Genomic DNA, 27,411 nt, shown 5'->3' with positions numbered 1-27,411 from the left:
ATCTACAGGCCCAGCAGATCCAGGTCCAGAGCTGTGTCCTTTGCCTTTCTCAAATTTCCCCGGCCCCAGATTCTCCTGTCTTCTGGACTGGACCTGCTACCTAAGCATATGGAACCGATTGAAAGAATTTGTATGCTCACCTTATAATTTATGCAAATCAACTCTGTAATTAACTATAATTTGGAGGCATCCTTTGGTATTTCAGACATTTATCCATGAGGAAATGCCCTGGTGATAATACTCCTGTATTAACATTATTTACTCCACCTGTGTGGTCTCCTGAGTGCCGTCCCCCCTCACTGGGGTTTTCTGGGCTGGAAGGTGGGGAGGGACAGGGAAGCCCCTCCTTGGAGCCAGCTTGGGTCTTGCCACAGGGTCCCCTCTGTGCTGGCCCTGTCCTCTTAATTTCGCAGAGGACTGAAGGTGCAGCTTTGCCTCCCAAGTCCCCCATCACCTTATTCTCTCTTGCTTGATGGGTGGCTTTCTGCCACCTCAGTTTTCTCATCTCTGAAATGGGGAGAGGAAGAACCTGTTGGGGCCTTTACTCGATAATTACTGAAAAGCTAATGAAAAGACTGGGAATCCCCAGTCTGGAGATTGCTGGGAGGAGATGGAGGAGGAGTTAGGGTGAGGGTTCCCTGGCTCCCCTGTGGGAGGGAGGTAGCAAGCTAGCCTTGAGATACTGGGTTCGGTGTGGGGGTGGGGTACACTGAAGCACCTGTCCTCAGTGTTGAGGGCCTCATGCCTGGGGATGGGGCATGTCCTATGGTGAGGCTCCAGGATGCTCTCTCCTGTGGGTCAGAAGGTCCAGCGTCAGGAACCTTCGGGACCACAGCTTTAGTTCTCACCTCTGTTCTTCTTCCTGGTCCCGTGTTTCTGTGCTCCAGGACATAGCATCCTAAATTAGGCTCCTCTAATTGGAGGACATCTGGAATCACCTCAAGGCCCTAGCTGGCTTTCCAGCCTCCAGTCTCTTTGCTTTCCTGTGGGTCAGGGCCCACTGCCTGTAGAAGTCTAGTCTTAGGAGACCCTTTGTCCATCCCAAGCCACCAGCCCGGGCTTGATGAGAAAGAGAGGCCTCTGTCTCCTTTTGAGAATGACAGGTCCCAAGCTCAAAAAGGTTTACATTGGCTCCTCCTGGGGGCTCCAAGTTGGGATTTGAACAAAACAGATTGAAAGCACTGCAGGGTGGGGGTGGGGTGGGGGTGGGGTGGGGGTAAAAGAGCAGGCTCCTAGAGATAAGCAAGACTTGTTGAGTAACCAGAGCTACTCTGGCTAGGAGCTTTTTTAGGGAAAGCCTGGCATTGGTGCTGTGTGTGTATGTGTGTGTTTTGGGTCTTAAAAAAAATGGAACTTCTTTTCTTTCCCACCAAGTCCGAGTCAATGGAAGAAAAACCTCAAAATCTCAGGGAGGCAGGGTGGGGGTTGGGGGGCTGGGGAGAGGCTGGCATTCAGAGAGTCCCAACCCCACCAGTGTTCTCCCCAGCAATGAACTCTTTTCCTCCATCCCACAAGAACCACTTGGTCCCTCTCCCACTGCCCACCCTGGACCCTGGAGAAGGAAGTCCTGTGCGGCGCTCTGTCCCCACCCCCAGCTGCCTCTTCCAGCTGTAGTCCTCCCTTCCTGGCAGCCCTCACTCTCAGCTCTCACCCACTCCCACTCCCCCCATGAGAATCAGGCCACTGCTTCCTGGATTATCCTAAAAGCTTCTGAGGCCGGGAGGACTTGGCAGCATCCTGCCTGTTCTCCCAGCTCCCTCTCTGGCTCTCACTGTCGCCTCCTCTATAAAGCCCGGCTCTCCCGTCACCCCACTTGCCCATCCTTGCTGCTGCCAGCTCTGGGCTCCATGGACAGGTAAGAAAGGCTCTTCCCTGTCTAGCATAGGGGACCCTCGAAAAGAAGACCAGGACTCTTCTGAAAGAGATGAGTCTAGAAAACTTTCTCAGTTGAAGAAGGGGGATAAAAGGGAGATCTGTGGGGGAGGGAGGCCTAACAAGGATCCCTGGGAGGTCTTCGGAATGGGTTGGGCTGAGATCTGGGCAAGATGTGGGGCAGGGGACTTCAATTTGAAAGAAAGTATGGGTGAATATTAGTAAACATACAGGGTACACACACGCACACACACATACATACACACACACACACACACACACACACACACGCGCACACACACCCCGACGTTCTAAGAGGTGCTCATCCTTTAGACTAAAAACAGATAAACAGATAATAGAGGCTAGTGATATTTGGATTTGTGGGAAAAAAAAATCAGTACCCAGCACACTGCTTGGTCCTAATAGTCTCTCAAGGTCTGTTAAAGAAGTGAAGAATAAATTACATTATCTGACCCAATATCTGGACCATGCCCATGTTTCCAGGAATCTGAGAGTGTTAACAGAGACAGGAGGAAAGTGTTGGTGGCCTGGGTCACCAGCTTGAAGTTTGGGAGACATAAAGTTGGGAGTGGGGAGTAAGAAATAGTGAGCAACGAGGAACCCAGGAATTAGGAGGTAAGGTCTAGCCTGCTCTGCCTCTAACTTGCTGTGTGATTTTGAGTTTTGTGTCTCCCTGTTGAGGGGTTCAGTTTTCCTATCAGTACCTGGATCTGATAATTTTTATTGTTAGAACAATTCTGTTGTTGTCATTTGAGACAAGGTTTCATGAAGTGCAGGCTGGCCTTAAACTTACTATATAGCTAAGGATGACCTTGAATTCCTGAGCCCTGTCCCTATTTCCTCAGAGCTGGGATTCCAGGTGTTCATCACCACACCCAGTTTTATTAGGTGCTGGGGACTGAACCCAGGGCTTCATTCATGCTAAGCAAATACTCTACCGACCGAGCTCCATCTCCAGTCCCTCTCAGTGACAATGTGGGGTCTGGAAAGGAACACCTGTGTGGCATGGGATTTGTCCCAGTAATCCGAGATAGATCAATTCGCCCTATCAGACACAAGATGTAGGTGGCTTGGACCTAGAGGTCTGTTAAAAATGTCATTCCCAGCCGGGCGGTAGTGGCACATGCCTTTCATCCCAGTACTTGGGAGGCAGAGACAGGTGGATCTCTGTGAGTTTGGGGCCAGCCTGGTCTACAGAGTGAGTTCCAGGACGGGCTCCAAAGCTACAGAGAAACTCTGTCTTGGAAAAAAAAAAATGTTGAACTCCCAGGGCCATCCCTTCTGTCACAGCGAAGCCAGACAGAATAGCAGGGAGAATGTGGGTTTTGGAGCCTTACCTATCTGGACTCAGTTTCCTCTTTTATCAGTTAACATCTCTGTAATCTTGGGCAGGTCATTTAGCTTCTTTGATCCCTGGCTTCCTCATCTGTACAATGGGAATGATAGTAATAATTACTTTGTTGCATGCTCATGAGAATTAGAGGTCCGTGTGGGGAGGAAGTACCTGGAGTACACACAGTGGGTGCTCAATACAGAATTGCTGCCTCTGACGAGCATGCCAGTCAAGGAGGCCGCAACAGGCACAAAGCGAACCACTTACCGTGAAGGAAGTTTGAGGTGAGCCCTGGCAGGTACAAGAGACAGAGACTTGGAAAAATCTGTCTCTGAGAGAATGAAAGGAAGGAATAGAAGCGGACAGTGTCTTGAGGACATCTCGATGTGTGTGACAGGCAATTCAGGCTTGAGTCAGGAGAGGACACAGCCTATGGTGACCTCCTGAGCAGTCAAGTCAATATTAGATCACAACCGTCATTTGGTAGAACTCAAAGTGGGAAAAGGAACAAGTTGGAAGCAGAGGAATGAGGTCCAGGTTGTCTGAAGGAAAGAGAGGTAGCTAGGCAGGGCAGAGAGGCAGAATGACCATGTGGTCCTCGAGAAGCTTCCCTACAGCTGAATTGGACCACAAAGCAGTTGCAGGGTCTTTGCTCCAGGATGGGGCAGTGTTAATCTGGAGTGGGGGTTTCTGCCATTCTTTTCCTAGCTGCTTTCCAATAAACAATGGTCAGCACTTGGAAAATAAGGCAGTCTGCCACCTATAAATGGATGCGGGCACTCAGACTGACTTTAGCTTCTAGCTCCTGCCTGTGTGGCTGGAATAACAGCAGATCAGTGGTTCTCAACCTTCCTAAGGCTTCGATTCTTTAAGACAGTTCCTCATGATGTGGTGATCCTCAACCATAACGTTATTTAGTTGCCCCTTCATAACTGTAATTTCGCTACTGTTATGAGTCGGAATATAAATATATGATGTTCAGGATATCTGATATGCAACCCACCAAAAGGGTGGAGACCCAGAGCTTGGGAACCATTGCTGTAGCAGATGCGCTGACTCCAGATGGCTGGGGAGACTGGAATACCAGGGTCTAACCAGTCTTGTTCCAGGAGCAATATCCACCCAAGTCAGGTTCTGCTCCCTGAGTTAGGGACCCCTAACTCGGCTCTGGAGGTAACTGTGAACTGAGAATTCAAACCCCACCAGTTAGGATTTGGAGGTTGATTGAGTGGACAAACTGTGTTGATTAAAAAGTGTGAATTTGGACCCAAATGGCCAAAGGGATTCTTAAGAATTTTTGTTATGTAACCCTAAGGGCAGGGAAGAGGGAAGGCTGGTCACCAAACTCTACCTTATACGTCTTCTGCTTCCTAATACCCTCCAAGTCGACTGAGGAAACCAGAAGCATAGAATAACATAGTCCTCGAGGGTCAGTGTAAAAGATGTACCGCTGGGGCCAGGATTTACATTTGTGACCTTCTAGTCCAAAGATCTTTCTGAATGTACTTTAATCTGCACGTGTTTCTGGAACAAACTTATTCTAAAAGGATTAAGGGTTATTCTGTTTCTAGCAGGGGCATCACGGAATTTGCTCTTTTAGACGCGATTTACTTATGCCCCAGGAAACCCTCCCAGCTTGTACCCAGGTTGTCCAGGTGAAGGACTCCAGTTTTAGAAGTGACAAAGGTCTTCAAATAGCGGAAGCACTGACCGCTAAGCAGACACGTGCGTGCACTGACCTTCAGAAGGCTCGTGGATTCAGTTAAGCTGAATACTTCAGCGTGTCTCAAACGGGAACGGACAAACTAGTCGGAGTGAAATGAGGATTGAAAGCCGGGTGTGGTCCTTAACACCCGTGATTCTAGAATTTGCGAGGTTGAGCCAGGGAGATTGCTGCAGAGTCGAGGTCGACGTAAGCAGTCAAGTGATTTCCCAGCCACCCTGGGATACAGAGTGAGACCCAGCTTTAAAAAACCAAGAAAGAAGAAAAAGAAAGAAGAGTCCGTAATGGCGAGATTAAATCAGTCTAAATGACAGAACTCTCGGAAATTGATGTTAAAGAGTGCATAGAGAACGCTAGACCCGGTAAGGAAAGAGACAACGAAAATCGCTCAGAAATTCTGTGTCAGAAAGGGTCACCTAGGGAGGTCACAGCGCGCGGGCTTCGGAGGTGGCAGGGAAGGCACATGAGCCACTTTTAGCCAGGCCATCAGGGCAGAGAATTGGGGATACTGTGGTGCCCACCTGAGCTCGAGGTAGGGATGTCAGGATTTCCACCAATTCGGATCTTGAGAGTTTTGTTTAGTGGCGCGGTGGACGCCCTGAAAACGTACGAGAATGTGGCTTTGCGTACCCGCGTTTATTTCCTCCAAGGAATCCCAGACCTTTCTCTAAACTTGAGATACTCAGCCGAGACTCGGAAAGAGCGGGTGGCAAAAAGACTCGCTCAATCCGTGGCTGAAATGTGCCTTTCCAGGGCCATTCAGGTGCCAGCCCAACCCTCAGATCCAAGTGCGCGGCAGCAACCCCGCGTATAGGCTGAGCAACCGGGACCGTGAAGAAGGCGGCGGACTTACGTAGTGGACTTCGATGGCGCCAGGCTTGCCGCCTAAGGGAAGGTGGAGAGAGTACACTGAAAGGATCTGGGGGCCGGTGAGAACCGGAGACTGGGGAAGACATTGAGAGGATGCTCATCACCCAAAAAGTCCAGTGGCCAGATAGAAGGGGAGGATCTCAGGAAAGCGGAGGGGAAAATTCGGCGCATGATGGTGGTGGAGGGAGGGCAGCGGTGTGGCCAAAATACACTTCTCTCTTGGTCTAGGCCTGGGGGTGGGCCGGGCAAAAACTTGGTCTTCAAGTCTCTTTTTCACTCAGTTCTAGCACTGCGAGGCCAGGACGCGGGGTCAAAAAGCACTGGTAGCCACACGCGTCCAAAGGAAGGCTCGATAGCTCTCCCAGGACTCTCGGTCCTTCGTCCCATCCCGGGTCTGAGCCGTGTCCCCCGCCGGACTGAACCAGCTCTGGATCAGATTTCCATGGGATCGGACACGGTCTCTGAACATAGGAAAAACTTTCCTACTTAGGGCCTTAACTCAGGGAGTGGTGAGGACCTGGGAGGAGTGAGGGAGAGGGAGGGAAATGGCCTGGTTAGCCATCCGTCCCGCCCGCCCCCTCCTCGCGCGGGGCTTGGCCTCGCCTCCAGCCGAGCCAGCAAGGGTTAAAGGCGGCCGCAGGTGAGGTGGGCGGGGCCGCGGGTTCGGGGGGGAAAAAGGAGCGCAGGGGAGAGGATGAAGGCAGAGAGCGCGGTGAGTCACGGGCGGAGCTGGCTTCCCTCACTCGCTTACTCGCTCACCGGTGCCTGCCCGCCCTCCACCCTCCCGCCGGCTCTCACCGCCTCCACCGCCGCCGATCGCCGGCTCTGGTCTCGACCCCAGCTTGCCCTCGGCTCCTGTCCCACGCCGCTGAGAGCCGGCCAGCGCACAGGGCCCATGAGCGCCCGTCTGTAGTGCGCCAGCCTGCGGTGCCCCGAGCCCGAGCGCAACCGCCAGGTAGGAAGGAGCCCGGGTCCGCGCGGCCAGGGACGCGCGCGGCGGAGATCCGAGGGGAAAGATGCTCGGACACATGGCAGCCTGCGCTGGCCTCATGGGGAGGGTGGTCGTAAAGGATCCGAGGAACTGAGTACCCAGACGGAGGAAAAACCGGGAGGACGGGAGGGACTGGAGGGACCAAGGGAGTTTGGGAACTGGGGAAACTGGAGCAACTGGGACAACCGGAGTATTGGAACTTTGAAAACCGTGTTTGAACGAAAGTCCCTACTGGGACTGGGAATCGGGAAAGGCAGACGATCCATGGGACTTAAAGACGTCTGTTTCTACCCTCTTTTTCGGACTGGGGAGCCTGTGTTCGCCCTGCTCTCTTTTAGTGCAGCCTCGATTGCAGGCCATTGCATTCTGGGCCTGTGCTCAAGCTCTCTGTCCAGAGAGGCCCCTCGCAGCATGGGTCATCTTAGCCTTCCCATCCCCCCCCCACCCTGGGGCAATTCCCAGGCGCCAAAAGCTATTAGGGTCCCAGGCCTCACTGCTCCAGCCCAACCCCTTCTGGGCTGCCCCGCCCGGGCCCAAGGCTCCATTCCTGCTGCTTCACCCTGTTCCTTTCTTGTGGTAAGGCTGCCCGAGCCAGAGTAGGCAACCGGGTCCTCCTCTTCCCTGCCTCTCCCAGACTATCAGTGCTACCATCCTGATCCCAAAGGCGGGAGGTTAGTAGGGTCAGCTGAGCCCTGCTTCGGGAAGGCTCTAAATCATTGCTTTCTTCCACATCAGACCACAGAGAGGCAAGATTCCAAAGCTCTAGAGAGAGATGGAGAGAAGCCTGGGACCTTCAGGTCATAGATTTGTGGTGGAGAAAACGGTGGAGGTTTTAAGGTTTCTCTAAATTTTTTTTTGTTTTGTTTTGTTTTTGAAACGGTCTCGTCTTTGAGCCCAGGCTGAGCTCAGAAGTTTTCTGTCTTAGCCACCGGAGTGCTGGCATTATTTATTAGATGGTCCCCACACTGCTTAGAGGCTTCTCTTTTCCTTCTCTTCTCCTCCTTTCTCCCTCTCCCTCATCCCTTCGCTCTCTCCCTTCTTTTGCCATATAGCCCAGGCTAGCCTGGGACTCTGCATTCTTCTGCTTCGATTTCCTGAGTGTTTAGATTGAAGGCTTGCATCACCACACCCAGGCCAGATCTCTAGGTTTCTGCTGGGCCTTAGGTTTCTACTGCTTTAAGAAAGAGAACTGGTTCCCAGAAGTACTGAGCAGTGAATGCTTGTTGATTGAATGATTAAATGGGTACCTTAGTCTACTTGTTGCTCCAAGGTCTGCTTTCTTCAATAAGAGCAGGCTCAGAACGGTAACCCTCAACATCAGAGTACTATAAGGGGCTTCTACAAGTTCTCCAGTGCTCTCCCTTGGGTTCTGGGATAAAGGATGCCCATCTCTTCCAAACTCTGATGCTGCCTTCTGTAAGGGAGCAGCGGCTATATTTTTGTGAGTTTCTAACAAGCTGTTCTCTGGGTGATCTCTTTCTCTGGTAAGGGAAAGAGTAGATGTTGAGTTAGGGAATGGGTTTGGTGGGCAGAGTCAACCAAGCGGGGAACTGTATAGAGAGATTAAATGCTATTCCACATCATTACAGCAGGTCTGTGAGATTGGCTTTGGCAAAAAGCTCAGGACCTGTTCTGGACTTTGTGAAGGGCAAATCACCTCAAGCAGCCAGAAGCATACCCCTGCCCTATCTGGGTTCAGAGTTAGCCTGGGGCTAAGATGAATCTAGATCAATCATTTAGGTTGGCAGCAGGTCTGCAGGGGGAAAAGTCCAGGCAGCTACATAGAGATGGTTCTGGCGGTTGGGACCAGCCCAACTCCAGGAGGAGCTGAGTCCTAAGGGCGGGGACACTTAGAGGAAAGGCCTTTCTGTGCCCTGACCTAAACTTTCACATTCTTACTCCTTCCTAGCATTCCCAGGTTCGAACTGATTTGTCTCCACCCAGAGGCACGCCCCCCTTTTCCTCCTAGGGGCTCGGAAGGAGAGCTTTGCTAGGAAGAATCTGGGTTAGGGAAAGTAAGCAGGTCTCCTTCTTTACTAATGTCTTATCTTTGCCTCCTCTAGGTCCCACCTGAGGTGCCCTTGACCGTCCCTGCCCTCACCCCACCCCGGATCCCGGCAATGCTAACCGCTGTCTGTGGCTCTCTGGGCAGCCAGCACACCGACGCGCCTCACGCATCACCGCCGCGCCTCGATCTGCAGCCTCTCCAGACGTACCAGGGTCACACGAGCCCTGAGGTCGGGGACTACCCCTCCCCGCTGCAGCCCGCAGAGCTGCAGAGCCTCCCACTGGGCCCGGAGGTAGACTTCTCACAGGGCTATGAGTTGCCAGGGGCCTCCTCGCGGGTAACCTGCGAGGACCTGGAAAGTGACAGTCCCTTGGCTCCGGGACCCTTTTCCAAACTCCTGCAGCCGGACATGTCACATCATTACGAATCGTGGTTCCGGCCGACTCACCCAGGCACGGAGGATGGCTCGTGGTGGGACCTACATCCCGGCACTAGCTGGATGGACCTCCCCCACACTCAAGGAGCGCTGACCTCACCTGGCCACCCGGGGGCGCTTCAGCCTGGTTTGGGAGGATACGTCGGAGACCACCAACTCTGTGCTCCGCCGCCCCATCCGCACCCGCACCACCTCCTCCCAGCCGCGGGTGGGCAGCACCTCCTAGGGCCACCCGACGGGGCTAAGGCCTTGGAAGCGGCGGCGCCAGAGTCCCAAGGGCTGGATTCCAGTCTGGATGCGGCGGCCCGACCCAAAGGCTCCCGGCGGTCTGTGCCCCGCAGCTCTGGGCAGACCGTGTGTCGCTGCCCCAACTGCCTGGAGGCGGAGCGACTCGGGGCTCCATGCGGGCCCGATGGGGGCAAGAAGAAGCATTTGCACAACTGCCACATCCCAGGCTGCGGGAAAGCCTACGCCAAGACGTCGCATCTGAAGGCGCACCTGCGGTGGCACAGCGGCGACCGTCCCTTCGTGTGCAACTGGCTTTTCTGTGGCAAGCGCTTCACGCGCTCCGACGAGCTGCAGCGCCACCTTCAGACCCACACCGGGACCAAGAAGTTCCCCTGTGCGGTCTGCAGCCGAGTCTTCATGCGCAGCGACCACCTGGCCAAGCACATGAAAACCCACGAGGGCTCCAAAGAGGAGGCTGCGGCGGCGGCCCAGGGCGAGGCCAAGGCGGGCGGCACGGTGGAGCCACCCGGGAGCAAAGGCAAACGGGAGGCCGAAGGCAGCTCGGCGCCCTCCAACTGAGCCCCCGTGGATGTCTCATTCCTGCCGATCTTTTTAGGGGGGCGGCCTGAGGAAGAGGGGAAGGTGGTTATTTATTGATGGTGAGGGGACAGGGAGAGGGGCGCTAGGGTTTTTTGATTTTTAGTTTCTGGGGCTAGAAGGGAGGCTATTTGAGTGTTTAGGCTGCCAGGAGCTAACGTGCCCCTCGCTTCTTTTCTTTCTCACTATTTCACCCTCCCCTGAGTTGCTGAAGCGTTAGGATGGAGCACTCCTACTGTGTGGAGGGATTGGCTAGGAGAAATATCACGTCCCAGGAGCTGAAGGGAAGAGAGACTGGCTTGGGGCGTTGGGGGTAGCTGTCTGGACACGTCTTTAGCTCCTGGGAACCCGGACATAAAAGCACCTCGGAGCCGCCCTAAGGCCTAGGTCCCTTTCATCCCCCTGCTAGTGCTTCTCCCTCTAAAGTTTCCAGAGAGAGGGCAGAGATGAGGTAGGGGAGCCTGGGGTGGCTCCTCTTACGGGGCTGTCTATCTAACTTGGAGGGTTGTTTCGACAGAACAAACCCCCTTCAATGAATTCCTTATAAACCCTTCTGATTCAGTCTACGAGAGTCAGGGAAGGCACAGCTTCGTAACCAGAGCTGTGAGCTGGAGGTCAGAGTTACATGGGGGAGAGGGATCCAGCAGGGAGGTCCTCTTACAAAATTGGAAGAAGTTTGACATGGGGGAGGGGGGCGGGGAATGAAAGAACTAACCGCTTCTTTTTCCAACTCTAATTCAGTCCTTAACTCTTAGACCTTTAAAAAGAACTCAAATTCAGTAGTTCCCATTCTCCATCCAATACCCTAGGTAGTTTTCTAAAGTCAGCCACCAGCACCAACTCCAGAGTTGGCATGGACTCCCCTACCCCACCCCACCCCACCCTCAGGTCCCTATCCTTAGCTTTCTCGGTGGGGATGGAAGGGAGAGGGGTCCTTTGACTGTTTGGGGTTGTCCTAGCAGAGGGATTACAGTGAAGACACTGCCCCTGTCTGAACTCCCCCATCCCTCTCTTTAGCTTTAGTTTGACCCTTTCATGTTCCTCCACTATTATAGAGCCCTCCCCCCCCCCGTGGGAATTCTCCTTCCATATGAAGAGTTCTCCCCTAGAAGGGACTCTAGGAAGCTGTTTCTTTGTCCCTTTCTTAGATGCTAGAGATACATTAGGGTTTTGATCACAGGGTGGGGAGGGTAGATTTCTGCCTGGCAGACCACAGGACCCTGGGGCTGGAGGCACACTCAGGTTTGAGGCCGAGGCCTTGAGTCCCTCCGACCTCTCTCTTGCTTTCTTCTCTCCACCCAGAACCCTCTGCAGGGAATAGCTGTGTGTTGATTTTTAAGTTATAAGCAATGGGTATTTTATTTAATAATTTTAGGGTGTGAGTGTGTATGTGTGTGTTGTCTGTACCTGTATGTATGTATGTGTTTCTCTACTGAGCCTGGGGTCTCCTGAGACCCCATCTTGTAAACCCCGTCCAAGGTCTGGGGCCTAGACCCACAGTATCTCTTCCTCCATTGGGGATGCTGGAGCCCAGTCCAAGGACTGGGAACTGTATGGGAAGTAGGGGCTGGGATCTGGGTAGGAATATGTGTTTGTGTAGAAAGAGCTCCTCCTTAAAAGGGACAGGGTGACTCCCTGTGGGATGTAGGGGCCTGAGGTAGTTTAAGAATAAGGTTCTTTCTGTGTTCTCCCTCTTTTCCTCACCTCCTGCTAACCTAAGCCAGAGGTCCCCTTTCTTACCAAGAGGACAGAGAGCGAGAGGAAAGCTGGCCATGCCTGCAGGTCGCCTGGCTAGGTAGGCACAGAGGGGGAGAAAGAAGGGCACCGTGGGTGTGGGATGCTCTCTCCTCCACCCATCGAAACCAGCCACCCTCTCCCTGTGCTACCAAGACAACTTTTTCCAGTGACCATTCTTAGGGGAACTCCTACATGGGTGTGGGGGGCATGCATGGTCCCCCACTCTGAACCCTAAGATCTGCAGGCGGGGCTTTGGATAGTTTTTGTCTGCCCTGTTCTTCATCAGCCTAGGTTTCTCAGCTGCCTGCCCTTCTAGGCAGCCCCCCTAGAGGAAAATGTAGGATTTTTTTTTCTTTTACTGCTGTGAACCCACTTGGGGGGTGGGGAGGAGGAGGCAGAAACAGCCTGTGTTTTTTATGCAACAATAAAGTCATCAACCAACCACACTCTTGCTTTGTTTGTCTTCCAGCTCAGCCTCCTTTATTATTATTATTTTTTGACTCTGTCCCTCCACAGGGGGGACTGGGCAGGGGGATCCTTGCGCAAGCATCACCTCTATTCAATTGGCTGGGTCAGAGCTTGGATCTGAACCTATACTGAAGGCGATAAGGAGAGAAAGGCTGCTTCCGGATCCATAGTCTCTGGTACTCATCTGTGGAGAGGAGCAGTTTCAGGATGTTTCCGTATTCTACTTATAACTTGTTCCTCCCCGAGGTCCCCTCCCTTCCCAGTCATAGCTGGCCGCCCGACTCGCCCCACCCCCATGGGAGCATGCGTGTCAGCCGGTCCCTCTGGCTGTGAGTGAGATGGGGTGACTGACAGCGATTTCTTCACCCAGGGTGATCCCTATCAGAGACAAGGCGATGAAAGGCAGCCAGGATATCTGATGGGCATCTGCCCAGCTGGAAAGTATGAGGGAAAGGTTGCTGCTACTACTCAAAGCAAGAAACCTGCCGGGGTTGCGCAACCGCAGTGTGCACAGGCGCACCCTCACGGGACTCGCTGTCTTCAGAGAGACTAGAGATGCCCACTCACAGCTGGTATCCAATTCAGAGTGAAAGCCTCCTGACTGCAGAGACCCGGTGTTTGGAAGGTGATAGGGGATCAGCTTTTGTTTTGGCTTCCTGCCTCCGTAGGACAAGGTTGGTCATTGCACCCTGTCACCTTCCCTACATACCTTTTGTTTATATTTTTTTTTCTCCAAATGTATTGTTTTCCCTCGTGGGATTCCCAGTCCCTACAACCCGTAACCCAATTTCTCTAGTCAAATCTGGTTCTCAGATTGGCCCATCCTATCACAAGTCTGAGTGATCTGGGAGCCTCAGAGTTAAAGGGGACCCTGGAAGAGGACATCAGGATAATTTGGGGGCTGTGGAGAAAGCCAGACTGGTTGGGGGTGGGCACCTGCTTCCATCTGTTACAGGATGTAGCAACACTCAGAGCCTGTTTACCTGTGACCTCCTGCCTGAGGCACTCCTGCGGGGCACCTCTTTTGTCTTCCTGGTTCTGGGGGAATTAGACCCCAGAAACCTGGTGAGTCCCCTCTTTTTCCCCCATATCTGCCCCCAGGGGCAGGAGGGCAGCTGTAGGGCCGGCTGGGCTTGTCTGGGCAGGGCCAGGGCCCTCCCTCTTCCCCTTGCAACTCCTCCAGCTGACCTGCATTCTTAGCAGGGGCCTTTGGTGGGGCTCTGATACATGCTTGATCCTCTGCAATGCTGCCTGGCTGGCCTGGGCCCCCTGAAGGAACCCAGGGTCACCTATGACCCCTCAAAAGTGGCACCGCAGAAGGATTGTAGTGGAGAGGCTGAAAAGGAGGGAAATCATCCCGTCTGGATTGAGCCTCTGGACGACCTCTCTGAGTCTTCTCCTATCCAGAGAAGTGGCGGGTGAATGCAGTCAAAAGTAGAAACGTGACAGGAGGCGGCCCTGGAACGCAGCCTGAGGTTGCTTGAAGTCCGCAGCTTCCACCTCCTCCTGCTCTTCCGGCTGCCTCCTTCTTCTTCGGCCCGTCCCGCCCCCCAGCGGACAACTGGGGAAGTGCAGAAGAGGAACCAGTCTTCGCAGGGCGCCTCGAATGCCTGTGGGCAGGTACAGCCTTGAGCAACTTCGCACCCCTCCTCCAAGACCTGCGGAAGCAGCTTTTACAACCCCCAACAATCCTTTACTGCCTAATGGATAATAGCAGCAATGTAAATTTAAAAAGAATATTAGGAGCAAATCCAAAGAACTGTTAGAACTAATCAAATAAAAAGGTCACAGAAGGGCTGGAGAGATGGCTCAGAGGTTAGGAGCATTGCCTGCTCTTCCAAAGGTCCTGAGTTCAATTCCCAGCAACCACATGGTGGCTCACAACCATCTGTAATGAGATCTGTGCCCTCTTCTGGCCTGCGGGCATATACACTGACAGAATATTGTATGCATAATAAATAAATAAATAATCCTTTAAAAAAGGTCACAGAATACAGTCTACAGAATAATAAGAAATATTTCTTTTTCAAAAAAAATTTATTTATTTATTAATTATGTATACAATGTTCTGTCTGTGTGTATGCCTTCAAGCCAGAAGAGGGCATCAGACCTCATTACAGATGGTTGTGAGCCACCATGTGGTTGCTGGGAATTGAACTCAGGACCTTTGGAAGAGCAGGCAATGCTCCTTAACTGTTGAGCCACCTCTCCAGCCCCTCAAAAAAAAAATTTTTTTTTTGTTTTTTTTCGAGACAGGGTTTCTCTGTAGCTTTGGTGCCTGTCCCGGAACTTGCTCTTGTAGACCAGGCTGGCCACGAACTCCCAGAGATCCGCCTGCCTCTGCCTCCCGAGTGCTGGGATTAAAGGCGTGCACCACCACCGCCCGGCCTCAAAAATTTTTTTAATGTGGTTTTTAATCCTAGCACTTGACCAGGCAGATCTCTGAGTTCAAGGTTGTCTGATCTCCAACGCGAGTTCCAGGACAGCCAGGACAACACAGAGAAACCCTGCCTCGGAATAATAAAATAATAATAATAATAATAAGTGTGAATGTTTTGCCTGCATATATATATGTACACCACATGAAGACAGTGCCCTTAGAGACTAGAAGAGGGCACCAAAACCCTGAAACTGGAGCTACAGATAATTGTGGTAGCTGAAGAATAGCTGAATGAAAAAATCTCAGCCGCATCCTCACTTGAATTCCAAAGATATATTCCTAGTGAGGCAGAATGGGCAAACAAGAGCTATAAGGATCGAGCCGGGCGGTGGTGATGCGTGCCTTTAATCCCAGCACTCGGGAGACAGAGGCAGGTGGATCTCTGGGTTCGAGGCCGGCCTGGTCTACAAGAGCTAGTTCCAGGACAGGAACCAAAGCTACAGAGAAACCCTGTCTCAAAATACAAACAAAAAAAATTGATTAAAGTAATCACACACAACTCACACACACTATCTCTCTCCTATGTATATGTATTGCAAGAATTAAGATTGTTGAAATATTACAGACTCCATGTAACCCCTAGAAGTAATTCATTGAGGTCATATGAGCATAATTTATAAGATGCATTTTCTTGTTGGTGGTGTATTTTTCTTCTTTCTTTCTTTCTTTCTTTCTTTCTTTTTCTTTTTAATTTTTTTTCCCCAGGGTTCTCTGTAGCTTTGGAGCCTGTCCTGGAACTAGTTCTTGTAGACCAGGCCGGCCTCAAACTCACAGAGATCCACCTGCCTCTGCCTCCCAAGTGCTGGGATTAAAGGTGTGCGCCACCACTACCTGGCTGACATGCATTTTCTTCTGGCTACAGAGATGATACATAGAGGAAAAATGAACTGAAAATCCGAAATATTTGAGGTCAGAATCCAGCTTCACACCACTGTATGTCCCTCTTAACCCAAATTTCTCCATTGCTATTTCATTTTCACTGCATGTAGAAGGTAGAAATATCGTATTTTTGAAATAGAAATTTCTAAATTTCCTTCCAAGTGTTGTGCACTTATGGGGCCGCACAGAACTTGGGTTTTTGGAGGCAGGAGAGTTCTGTATATGTGACATGAGACACACGGGACACATGGGGGCAGGGAGATGGCTCAGCCAGGAAGGGTTCAAACAATGAAGCACCTGCCCTGCAAGCACCAGGGCCTGGGTTCCATCCTGAGTGCTGCATGTGCTCACAATCCCATTCCTGGGGAGCTGGAGACGGGAGAGCAGAATCAAAGCTTCAGGTTTAATCAGAGGTCCTGCCTCAGAAAACAAGATGGAGAGCAACCAAGGAAAACACCCACACTGACCTCTAGTGTGTACAAGCACGCACACACATGTGCATGTACACTGCACACGTGGACACACACAAACAGTCTCCCAAAGTCGAACAGTAAAATATATTAAAGACAACGGCAACAAGGTGGGCCGCTCCTGAAGCAGACATCTAGAACTGAAAATAAATGAGTGCGTTCTGAACCTGAGTTTGGTTCCCACCACCCATGCCAGGTGGCGCACAACCCCCTGAGATTCCAGTTTCAAGAGGAAGGGAACACTCTTTTCTGGCTTCCTCGGGTGCATGCCCTCCTGTACACATAATACACACACACACAATTACAAAACTAAAACTGCTGTGTGTAAGGATGTTTGTCCGTATGTGTGTCTGGTGTCCATGCAGGCCAGAAGGCATCGGATTCCCTGAAAATGGAATTACAGACAGCTATGAACCACTGTGTGGGTGCTGGAAATCAAACCCAGGGCCTCTGCAAGAGCAGCCAGTGCCCTTAAGTGCTGAGTTATCTCTCTAGCCTCTAAAAATAATTTTTTTAAAAATTGGTAAAATGGCCGGGCGGTGGTGGCGCACGCCTTTAATCCCAGCACTTGGGAGGCAGAGGCAGGCGGATCTCTGTGAGTTCGAGACCAGCCTGGTCTACAAGAGCTAGTTCCAGGACAGGCTCCAAAACCACAGAGAAACCCTGTCTCGAAAAACCAAAAAAAAAAAAAATTGGTAAAATGAATGCTACAGTAACCTAAGATATTCCTAGGCATCATGTCTTGTGCTGTGCATTTTACTGGGATTGAATCTTGGGAATTCAAGTCAGGATGCAGGCAGCTAAAGTTCTCCCTTCATCTCCAGAATCCCCAGCACCGTTGGCTATTTTATGAATACTCTCTTTTCACTCAGAGCCTTCTTTTCTCCTTCAGCTCCACCTCCTAACAGTGACTCTCTCTGATAAGACTGAACAGGAAGTCCAGGACACCCAGGCAGGATTAGGAAGACAACTTAGTTCCAAGAAGTAGTGCTAGCTAGCGCGCACCCTCGTGGGAAACGTTGGGATTGCAGGTGTTCTGTTTCGGCCCCGCCTCCGGGGACAAAGGCCTTCCAGGTCACCTGGGAACCTGGGTCCAGAGGAGCAGTTTTGACCTGAAGCGGAGGCGGTGGTTCCCAGAACCGAGTTTGAGGGTCTTGAAAGCAGAACGGGTGAGAGGTGGAGGTACTGAAGATTTGGAAGGGGTTGTACGGAAGAGGAGCGCTAATGTGGGCATGCGCGGGAGCGTGGGATTCTTACAGTGCCTAGAAACGACCCTACAGCCTGGAAGGGCTAGGTTTCCAAGGGAGACGGTTCTAGCTCGCAGAGTCTGCGTTGTCTGCTGACTCTAAGCCGAGTGCCTAGTTAGTGTACAGTGTGCTCTGAGTGTGCACACAGTGCTGTTGTCCCCAAGCGACTGGCACGGATTCTGTGCCCCACCGGTGGCCAGGATTGTGGAGAGGTGGCCTTGGAGGGACATAATCATTCCCGCCTCTTCGCAGATGGCCTCGTCGAGCCCTGACGCCCCTTGTTCCTGCGACTGCTTTGTCTCTGTGCCCCCTGCCTCTGCCATCCCAGCTGTGATCTTTGCAAAGAACTCGGACCGCCCCAGAGATGAGGTGCAGGAGGTGGTGTTTATACCCGCAGGCACTCACACCCCTGGGAGCCGGCTCCAGGTGGGTTAGGACTTAAAAGGAGCTGGGAGGTTTAGACCTTGTTCCAAGACCTTCCTTTTTGTGTACCTGGGACATTGGCAGAAGAGTATGGACTTCAAGTCCACCAACCTGAACCTTGAGTCTAGTTAGCCCCTGCTAACTCAGTTTACTCATGTGTGACCTGAGCACAAGACCTTTCTTAAGGCCATTATATAAAGTGGTCGACAGAGTGCCAGGGCAATGCAGGTTCTAGATTTTTTTTTTCCTGTGAATTCTTCTTTTCTTTACCTCCAGTGCACCTACATCGAAGTGGAACAGGTGTTGAAGACACATGCTGTGATTCTGAGCCGCCCTTCTTGGCTGTGGGGGGCTGAGATGGGAGCCAACGAACACGGGGTCTGCATTGGCAACGAAGCAGTGTGGACCAAAGAGCCTGTTGGGGAGGGGGAAGCCCTTCTGGGTATGGATCTACTCAGGTACAGACCCGTTCTTCATGCCCACCCTCTCTCCTAACACTCGGGTTCAATGGGCTTGCATCTCTGTTGACCTCGTCCTGTGGCCTCTCTAAGAAGCTGTGTGCACCTTTCCTTCTTTCTTTCTTTCTTTCTTTCTTTCTTTCTTTCTTTCTTTCTTTCTTTTCTTTCTTTCTTTCTTCTTTCTTTCTCTCTCTCTTTCTTTCTTTCTTTCTTCCTCCTCCTTCTCCTTCTTTCTTCTTATTTGATTTTTTCAAGACAGGGTTTCTCTGTGTAACAGCCCTGTCTGTCCTGGCACTTTCTCTGTAGATCAGGCTGACCTTGACCTCAGAGATCCTGCTTTGGTCTCCCAAGTACAGGATTAAAGGCCTGGGCCACCAAGCCTGATAAAGAGCCTCCTTTGGCCCAGAGTGATTTAATATTTTTTTTCAGTACTATTTTTGTTAACTGAAATCTCTCATAGAGTTCTGGTTTATAGAAACTGATAAAGGTGGGGCAGCTCAGACTGAGGAGGAGTTTGGGCAGTTCTTCCTTGGAAACGGTGTTCCAGACCTTTCCGTGGAACTCTCACTTTAAAGCTTGGAAACCACTGGCGAATGGCTTTTTCATTTTTTTTTCTTGTTTTGTTTTGTTTTGGTTTTTGAGACTTCCTATTGTATCCCTGACTGATCTAGAATTTACTAGGTAGACCAGGCTGTCCCTGAACGCAGAGAGATCCACCGGCCTCTGCTTCCCAAGTGCTGGGGTTACAGGTGTATGCCGCCACATCCGGCTGATTTTTCATTTTGCTTTGGTATTTTTGTCAGTTTTGAGATAAGGAGTCTGGAGTTGAACTTCTGATCCTCCTGCCTCCACCTCTTTGTTGGGATCACAGGTGGGTGCCGAATGCAATGCCATTGTTGCTGCAGGGCTTGCTGTGCCACATGGGCTGTTCATCAAACCTCTCTGGATCATCTCTGTCCTCTGACCTCTCCGACAGGCTGGCTTTGGAGCGGAGCAGTACTGCCCAGGAGGCTGTGCACGTGATTGCAGGCTTGCTGGACCGCTATGGGCAGGGGGGCAGCTGCCGGGAGGACCCTGTGCCTTTCTGCTATCACAACACCTTCCTACTGGCTGACCGGACAGAGGCGTGGGTGCTGGAGACAGCCGGGAAGCTGTGGGCTGCTCAGCGGATCCAGGGTAGGAGTCTAGCGTAGAGCCTGCCTCCGAGGGGGAGCCTCGACCTCCCCAGGTACCGCCCTCCGTTTCTGGAGGCTCCCACTTTTGTCCTCCCTGACAGCCTTGGGCAGTGATACCCTGGGAAACTGGAAATGAGCCCACTTAGGAACTCTTCCTGGCCAGATGCTCCCATGCTTTAGTCTGCCCTTTCCAGAGCCTTCCTGGACCTCTCATATGAAAGCAACTGACACTTTGCCATCTTGTCCCTCCCTATGACTTAGCTCTGACTGATCTGTCTGTCTCATCACTGTAGGTCCCTTGAGGGCAGGTTGTGCTTCTTAAAACCGTAATCTAAGCACCTCCCCCAGGATTTGGCATACAGCGGGTGCACCATGTTAGATGAATAAACCCCTCTTCTTCCACAGGAGGCGCCCGGAACATTTCTAACCAGCTGAGCATTGGCACAGACATCTCAGCAGAACACCCAGAGCTCCGAAGCCACGCCAAGGCCCAGGGTTGGTGGACTGGACAGGGCACCTTCGACTTTGCAGAGGTCTTCTCCCTGACCCAGCAACCTGTGCGGATGGAAGCTGCCAAGGCCCGCTTCCGGGCTGGGCGTGAGCTGCTACAGCAATGGCAAGGTCTGTGGGTGGTGGGCAAGGGGGCCACGGCACCCTAGCTGGGAGTCTCTCTCACACTCTCCTTTGCAGGGAGTATCACGGCAGAGGTGATGATGGACATTCTCAGGAACAAGGAAAGCGGCATCTGCATGGACTCTGGAGGCTTCCGCACCACCGCCAGTATGGTGTCGGTCCTGCCCCAGGATCCCTCAAAGCCCTGTGTCCATTTCCTCACTGCCACACCAGACCCATCCAGGTGAGGGTGAAGAGGACACACTGGCCAGGGGACATGGCAGGACATGTGCCCTGCTGCTACTTCGGTCCTTCCATCTGTGTCTCATTAGGTCGGTATTCAAACCTTTCATCTTTGAAACAGGGGTGGCCCAGGCCCCCCAGGTGCTGTCCCCCACTTTTGGAGCCCAGGACCCTGTTCGGATCCTCCCCCGATTCCAGACACAGGTGGATCGGCGGCACTTGCTCTATCGTGGACACCAGGCAGCCCTGGGGCTGATGGAGGAGGGGCAGGTAGGAAATACCTTCCAGATAGTCTGGACTCTAAAGGGCAGAGCTGGGGGTAGGTGGGGTCTTCAGCTAGTCTCGGGTTTCTCCTGCATGGAGGAGGGGGGGTCCACATTCCTTACCTCTACCTTTCCTGGCAGGATCAGGGAAAATGTGTCCAGCAAAAGCAAAAGAGTTTGGAGCTGGAGGGCTTGGAGGCTCTCAGAAAACTACTAACTGGTGAACAGACCCTGCCTCCCCACAGGCTGAGCGGCCTCTTCCAAGCCTTTGTGGAGAAGGAGCACCAGGCTTATGCTTAAGTGTACAGCCCCTCTTGGCCTGCTGGGTGTAGGAGCTTTGGGGCCAGCTGCCCTGTGCCGTGGGGGTGGGGGTCACAGTCATCCCCTTCACACCGCTCATCCAGGTTCTGGGTGGCTGGTACACCTTTGGCTTAATAAATATGTTTTATTTCCTTATTCAGTGAATTGAATCTCGGGTATTGGGGAGAGATGAGCCAGGGCAAGGGCAGTTCCCAGCAGACTGGTTGCTGGAGCTGTGGTGCCAAGCCATAACCCCTGATGATGGGTGTGATGGGTCCTAATTCATGCATGTTTGCATGAAGATCCAAGATGCCTCATGAGAGCTGGCTGCATTTGGGGACACCATATGACATGAAAAGCAAGGGTTTAGTCCTTAGCTTGGACTGCATGGTGACGCAGTCTTTAATCCAACTACTCAGGAGGCAGAGGCAAGTGGATTTCTGTGAGTTCCAGGCAAGCCTGGTCTACCTAGTGAGCTCCAGGCCAGCCAAGATTACACAGTGAGGCCCTATCTTAAAAACAAAACAAGAAGCTGGCACACGCCTTTAATCCCAGCACTCGGGAGGCAGAGGCAGGTGGATCTCTGTGAGTTTGAGGCCAACCTGGTCTACAAGAGCTAGTTCCAGGACAGACCCCAAAGCTACAAAGAAACACTGTCTCAAAAAATCAAAACCAAAACCCAAAAAACAAAACAAAACACCACAAAGCTTTGTGAGGTGATCTCCACTTCTTGCCCACTAGAGGAGCAGCGAGCCCACTGGGAACCCAGCCCTCTTGGTCGTTCTTGAAAGGTTAAGCGTTAAGCTGCTTTTGGGGATTGTGTTTTTGACATCTGGTTTTCGTTCCTTTCCTTGACTTACCCCACGTGACATGAAAAAGCATTCTAAGCCCTAAGATGCTTTATTGGAAGCTGGGGCTCCTGCCACTAGTGAGGGAGGGGCCCGGGAAGGAGGGCAAGTGCACAGAGGCTGTGCGCTACTTGGTGTTTCTTCTGGGTGTAGTTTTTGTCTTATTGGGGGCTGCAGCCAGAGAGGTCTTGGCTGTGGCTGTGGCTGCTGGCGCCCTCTTCCTCACCCGGACAGAGCTTTTGTGGCTCCTGGGCACTGGTTTCGTGGTAGAAGAGGTGGTCTCGGTTGAGGAGGCGGCCTTAGGAGCCGACTCTTTCTCGGACTGCACAGTAACAGCAGAGCTGCCATCCCCAGCCATGGGCACTGCAGGCAGGATGGGCAGGTCAGTGAGGACAGGCTGAGTCTCCATCCTGGACAAGTGCTCTGCCAGGACCTCCTGCTGCCTTTGCTCCTGATGCTGCTGCAGTTCCTTCTCCAAGTCCTTGAAGAACCCTGGGGGAGGAAAAGCAGAGCCCTGAGCTCGGCAGGAGGGCCTTGGGCTCAGGTATGTCTTTGGTAAACCTCCTGGCATCCCTAGTAGAATAAGTATCAGGCTGGCGCTGGGAAGAGATGGGACCCCGCATCCTCGAATTAGATCCTGCCAATTCCAGACAGAGGAGGGCCATAGACACTCACTCCGTCATGAGTAGCAGGTGGCCCTGTGGCTGATGAAAAGTGAGTAAGTAACCCCTGAGCCACGCAGGGAAGATATCACCTTCCACTGTCCTGACTGGCACTCGGGAACATGAAGGGCCTGGAGTAGAGACGACTGCAGAGCTGAGAGATCGTGCAGACCTAGCTTTCTAGGACAGTGCCGGTGCCATTACCCCTCTCCTAGGGCAATGCGAACCTGGGGAGGCCACAAGCCTGGAAATAATCACCTCGCTCTGCGCAGAACGGGCCATTCAGCTCTGGAAATTCCTCCTCCTCATCTGAGGATTTGTCCTCTTCGTCGGAGGTCCAGCGCTCAATTATAGGCTGTTTGTCCAGGTCCAAGAGCAGTGGCAGGGCTTCTATCACCGTCTTCCTGTAAGGCAGAAGGAGCAGAGGTCACCCATGAGGGCATGCGTGGTGTAGAGCCTGGGACAATACAGTGACGTGTGCTTCAGTGCCCATACCTGGGTGGGTATGACCCCGAGACTAGGGAATGGACCTGGGGTCAACCCAAAGAGCAAAAGGCTTGTGAGGTGCTGGATAGAAAGGGACAGATCAGTGTAGGGGCAGAGGGCCCAGGGAGGCAGGCGGAGAGCGGCTTCCTGGAGCAGTGGGCGGGGCTCATCTAGCACTTCTTTACCCCTACCCTCCTCACCTGTAGCCATCCTGGGTGGTGCAAGGGTTTCCACACAGGTTGAGGATGAGAAGGCTCTGGGGGAACTCGTCTGTGAGGTAGAAAGAATGAGTGAGGGGCTCATGCCCGCTCTGCCACCCCCCCACCACCACCACCAGGGAGAGAAGCAAAACCACAAGGAGGAAGGATGCCACTTGGGACCCACTCCATGAGCCAGGGCATGTGTGGCGCTCCTACCTAGCTTTAGGACTTCTATCAGGTTCTCAGAAAGGTCCAGAAACTGGAGGTACTGGAGGTCAAGGAGGTTTTCCACCTGCCTGATTTGGTTTCCTGCCAGAGACAGGAAGCTGCAGGGGAAGAGGGAGGAAAGACTGCTGGAGGAGGGAGGGCTCCCCTGTGTAGGCAGCTAGCCGACAAGTGGGGGCACAGAGTGGGGTGAGGAGAGCAGAGCCAGCTGTCTCAGCTGGCAAAGAGCCAGGCTTGGAGAGCCCCCAGACAGTTCTAGGGGAGTAGCCGGTCTCTCACCACCCAACGCCTTACTCCTTTGCTGTCTTGGTGCCACATACCGCAGGGAGGTGATGCATGCCAAGTTCTCAATCCGCTGGATCTTATTCTGTGGGATGAAACCAAGGTGGGGAAAACAAGTTTAAGGTCAGCTGGGTGGGGAATCCTTTTAAGGGGATGAAGCCCTAAGACCATGCCTAGTCTCAGCTGCAGCCACTCTGCTTTGAGAAATGACCACTCAGCCTGACTGTGGCTAGATGCCATTACCTGGGGAAGGTGATTTCTTTTCTCTGGTCAGTGGCTAATGGGTGAACTTGGAGCTAGTCCAATGAGCAGAACCAAAGGACTAGAGGAGACTCAAGAGAAGGAAATCAAGTGGCCAGTAGAGAAATGGAACAGGCCTCCTTGGTGGCCTGTGAACCGGGAAGAGCAATGACTCTATTTGAGTTGGCTCACAAGGTTTTGCATAGAACTTGAAGGGCTTTGGCTCTGTTCGTCATAGGAAAAGCTGAAGATGACCCAGCCACCCCTGCACAGCCTCCCAAACATCTGGGGGACATAGGATACAGGAAAAATCTTTTTTATCAAAACAGTAAATGAGCACTTATTTGAACATTTTTTTATTATTTGAACATTTTTAATGATGCTTATTTATTTGCATGCACGTGTGTGTGTGTGTGTGTGTGTGTGTGTGTGTGTGAGGGAGAGAGAGAGAGAGAGAGAGAGAGAGAGAGAGAGAGAGAGAGAGAGAAAGTAAGTATGTGGAACTTCCTATGTAGCCCAGGCTGACCTCAGTCTTGAGATCCTTCCACTTTAGCCTCTTGAGTACTCAAGGGACTGGCACATACCACTGTCCCCAGCTGGAGTGGTGACTCCAGCATGTTCAGGAGCTCTTGGTGGGGTTGGGGTAGGAAATTTTGGTTTGTTTGGGGTTTTTGTTTGTTTGTTTGTTTTTCAAAACAGGGTTTCACTGTGTAGCCCTGGCTGTCCTGGAACTTGCTTTGTAGACCAGGCTGGCCTTGAACTCACAGAGATCTGCTTGCCTCTACCTTCCAAGTGCTGGAATTAACGGCACCTAACACCAGAAATGCAAAGATATAAACCGTTCAGCGGTTTTCAAACACACTAGGGAGAGAACAGGAGGCATGGGAGCAAGACTTTACCAATTGCAGGTAGAGGCTGTGAATATTCCGGAGGCCCTCCAAATTGCTGATCGCAGTAATCCCTTCCCGATCCAGGCGGACAGTCTCGAGTTCATCAAGAGTGTGAAACCTGGAGGAGAGTGAGCAAAATAGTGCACTAGGGGTCACACCTGCGGCCTGTTAGTGAGCGGCGGGAGGGAGGGGAGAGGAGAAGACTTGTCTCAAGGAAAGGAAGGGAGCTGAATGGTTTTGATGCTATGCCAAGAACAGCTTCTTGACCCAGAGCAAAAGCTGACGAAGGGCCCTCTGGATAAAGGGGGGTGACTGCTCATGGTTCCTGGAGATTCGGAACAAGAGAAGCCTTCCTTGGTCAGTTTGGATGGCAGAGGTAGGGTGGGGATAGATGCAGAAATATTCTCATAGCTTCTAGAAGAATCTTCTTCACTCCGTTTTGAGTCACCCATGGAGGGAAGTCACTTGTTCCATCCATCCATTCATTAATTCTTACTGAGTACCCTCCAGAGTAATGGCATGGATCCTTGCCCGTCACTATCAGGGAAGCCAGCCACATAGCTATGGCCAAGTGGATGCCAGAGTCAGGTACAAGGAATGGAAGTGGGCCAGACAGAGGTGGCTCACATCTTTAACCCCAGCACTCGGGAGGCAGAGGCAGGCAGTCTCTGTTAAATCCGAGGCCAGCCTGGTCTACAGAGTGGGTCTCAGGACAGGCTTCAAAGGCTATACAGAGAAAACCTGTCTCAAAAAAACAAAAACAAAATAATGTATTGTATTTTAACTGAGTGGTGGTGGTGCACACACCTTTAATCCCAGCACTTGGAAGGCAGGCAGATCTCAGTGAGTTCCAGGACAGCCATGACTGTTACACAGAGAAACCCTGTCTTGGCAGGGGGTGGGGCAAAAAGAGATGAAAGTGGGCACCAACTCCAGAGTGGAGGAATCAGGACCGGCTTCCTAGAGGTGGTAACCAATGGGTAGGCAATGGAAGAGAGATGAGGACGAGGCATTTCAGGCAGAACAAATAGTACATGTGTGTATTAATTCAGCCTGTCTTGAACTTGAATGTTTCTGGGAATACTTTGTGTACTGGAAGATGCAGATTCTAACTTAGTAGGTTTGAGATGGGTATCTTTTTTTCTTTCTCTTAAAGCCAGGGCTTCATGTAGCCCAGGGTGGCTTCAGACTCACTATGTAGCTGAGGAGGATGGTCTTGAACTTCTGATCTTCTTGCCTCTACTTCTTGAGTGCTGAGATTACATGAAAGCCACTTTTTTAAAAAAAATAATCACTGTCTTTTTAAAATACTTAATATATATATATATATATATACACACACACACACATACAGTATTCTGTCTGCATATACCTCTATAGGCCAGAAGAGGGCGTCTTACCTTATTATAGATGGTTGTGAGCCACCATGTGGTTGCTGGGAATTGAACTCAGGACCTCTGAAAGAGCAGCCAGTGCTCTTAACCTCTGAGCCATCTCCTCAGCCCTGAAAGCTGGTTTTATGTGGTGCTTAGCACTCTGTCAAGTGAGCTAATTCCCTCCCCCGGTGGTGAGTCTTCATTTCTGACAAGAAACCAGGTGATGTCAAGCTGCTCCCACTTCTAAGTAACAAGGTGCAAAAACGTGGCGTGAGAAATTACACACTTAGGTGTGGCTGGAAATATTTCGGTTCGTGCTGTTTGGATTTTATTCTGGATATAGTAGGTTGCGGAGGAAGCTTCAAACCAGGGAGTAACTAGATTTATAATTTATAATGATCAATTGGGCAATAAGAGTGCGGGGAGGCCGGATTGAGAACTGAACGGAGAATTTCTGAGTTTGCCAGAGCATTCTCCAAGGCAGCTGAGGATAATGAAAAAAGAACCATCCTAAGGAAGGAAAAATCATACAGAGAAACCCTGTCTTGAAAAAACAAAACAAAAAAGAAAAAGAGGGCTGGAAAGATGGCTCAGAGGTTAAGAGCACTGACTGCTTTTCCAGAGGTCCTGAGTTCAATTCCCAGTAACCACATGGTGGCTCACAACCATCTGTAATGAGATCTGGTGCCCTCTTCTGGCCTGCAGGCAGAACACTGTATACATAATAAATAAATCTTTAAAAAAGAAAAAGAAGGAAAGAAAGAAAAACCAACTGGGAATTACTACTGGCTGGAGTACGGTGTAACTAAAGAGACAAAAATGAGTCCCAGAATCCATGCAGCTCAGCAAACTGAACATCTGCGCTTCAGTGTTCAGTTACCCCTTCCCTTCGCCTGCACTCACATCTTTTCTGACAGGTCTTCATCCTCAGGGAAGTTCAAGTTCCTCTTGGTGATAAGGGCTTCGGTGATGGGGACTTCCTCTTCCTTGGTGCTCTGGGCAGCCTTCTTAGCTGTGAAAAGAAGGGCAGCCCCTTTGTCACTTGTCTTCATTCTCGGAAACCTGACCCGACTGTCGTCCAATTGTTCTGCTACCCGCTCACCTTCCTGCTCACTTCTTGGCATGACCTAAAGTAAATAGCGGCTGCTTGAGGCAGGGGGTGGACGAAGAGGAGCAGAGAAGCTTAGCTGGCGGGTCACTAAACCCAGTTTGGAGGGAAGATTGAGGAGACAAGGACAGGGACGTTTGGTTCAGAGTCAATTATTGGGTGTGCGGTGGAAGACCGGGATAAATCGGAGCGAAGGATCTGGAGTTAGAAGTTGTTGGCGTGACTTCACTGGCCGCAAACTGAAAAGACCTGAGGGATGAAAAGTACGGTTGCTTGCGGTCTCGCGTCGTTGCTAGGAGA

The 27,411-nt window shown here is 51.7% G+C and overlaps 3 protein-coding genes across 4 annotated transcripts; 2 read left to right on the top strand and 1 right to left on the bottom strand.

Moving 5' to 3' along the window:
- The first annotated feature begins 1,793 nt into the window (after window positions 1-1,793).
- Window positions 1,794-12,261, top strand: Sp6 (Sp6 transcription factor). Its single transcript, XM_075990932.1, has 2 exons — window positions 1,794-1,855; window positions 8,874-12,261. Exon 2 carries the CDS (start codon window positions 8,931-8,933, stop codon window positions 10,059-10,061), a length of 1,131 nt encoding a protein of 376 aa, XP_075847047.1. The 5' UTR covers window positions 1,794-1,855; window positions 8,874-8,930; the 3' UTR covers window positions 10,062-12,261.
- A 4,840-nt stretch (window positions 12,262-17,101) lies between these two features.
- On the top strand, window positions 17,102-20,950 carry Scrn2 (secernin 2). 2 transcript variants are annotated; one of them, XM_075990928.1, is made up of 8 exons: window positions 17,102-17,242; window positions 17,573-17,746; window positions 18,020-18,201; window positions 19,178-19,377; window positions 19,782-19,997; window positions 20,067-20,232; window positions 20,321-20,501; window positions 20,636-20,950. In XM_075990928.1, exons 2-8 carry the CDS (start codon window positions 17,573-17,575, stop codon window positions 20,792-20,794), a joined length of 1,278 nt encoding a protein of 425 aa, XP_075847043.1. In that variant the 5' UTR covers window positions 17,102-17,242; the 3' UTR covers window positions 20,795-20,950. The 2 variants fall into 2 exon arrangements, with proteins under 2 accessions (XP_075847043.1, XP_075847042.1); XM_075990927.1 differs by having other exon boundaries at window positions 17,107-17,255.
- Window positions 20,923-27,360, bottom strand: Lrrc46 (leucine rich repeat containing 46). Its single transcript, XM_075990930.1, has 8 exons — window positions 27,106-27,360; window positions 26,907-27,015; window positions 24,637-24,745; window positions 23,536-23,582; window positions 23,207-23,316; window positions 22,991-23,060; window positions 22,563-22,708; window positions 20,923-22,134 (listed from the first exon to the last, which is right to left on the bottom strand). Exons 1-8 carry the CDS (start codon window positions 27,125-27,127, stop codon window positions 21,770-21,772), a joined length of 978 nt encoding a protein of 325 aa, XP_075847045.1. The 5' UTR covers window positions 27,128-27,360; the 3' UTR covers window positions 20,923-21,769.
- Window positions 27,361-27,411: the final 51 nt, after the last annotated feature.

The sequence above is a fragment of the Microtus pennsylvanicus genome, chromosome 11 (assembly GCF_037038515.1).
Source record: "Microtus pennsylvanicus isolate mMicPen1 chromosome 11, mMicPen1.hap1, whole genome shotgun sequence".
In the NCBI taxonomy this organism is placed as follows: Eukaryota; Metazoa; Chordata; class Mammalia; order Rodentia; family Cricetidae; genus Microtus; species Microtus pennsylvanicus.
This window is presented reverse-complemented; position numbering and strand designations above follow the sequence as displayed.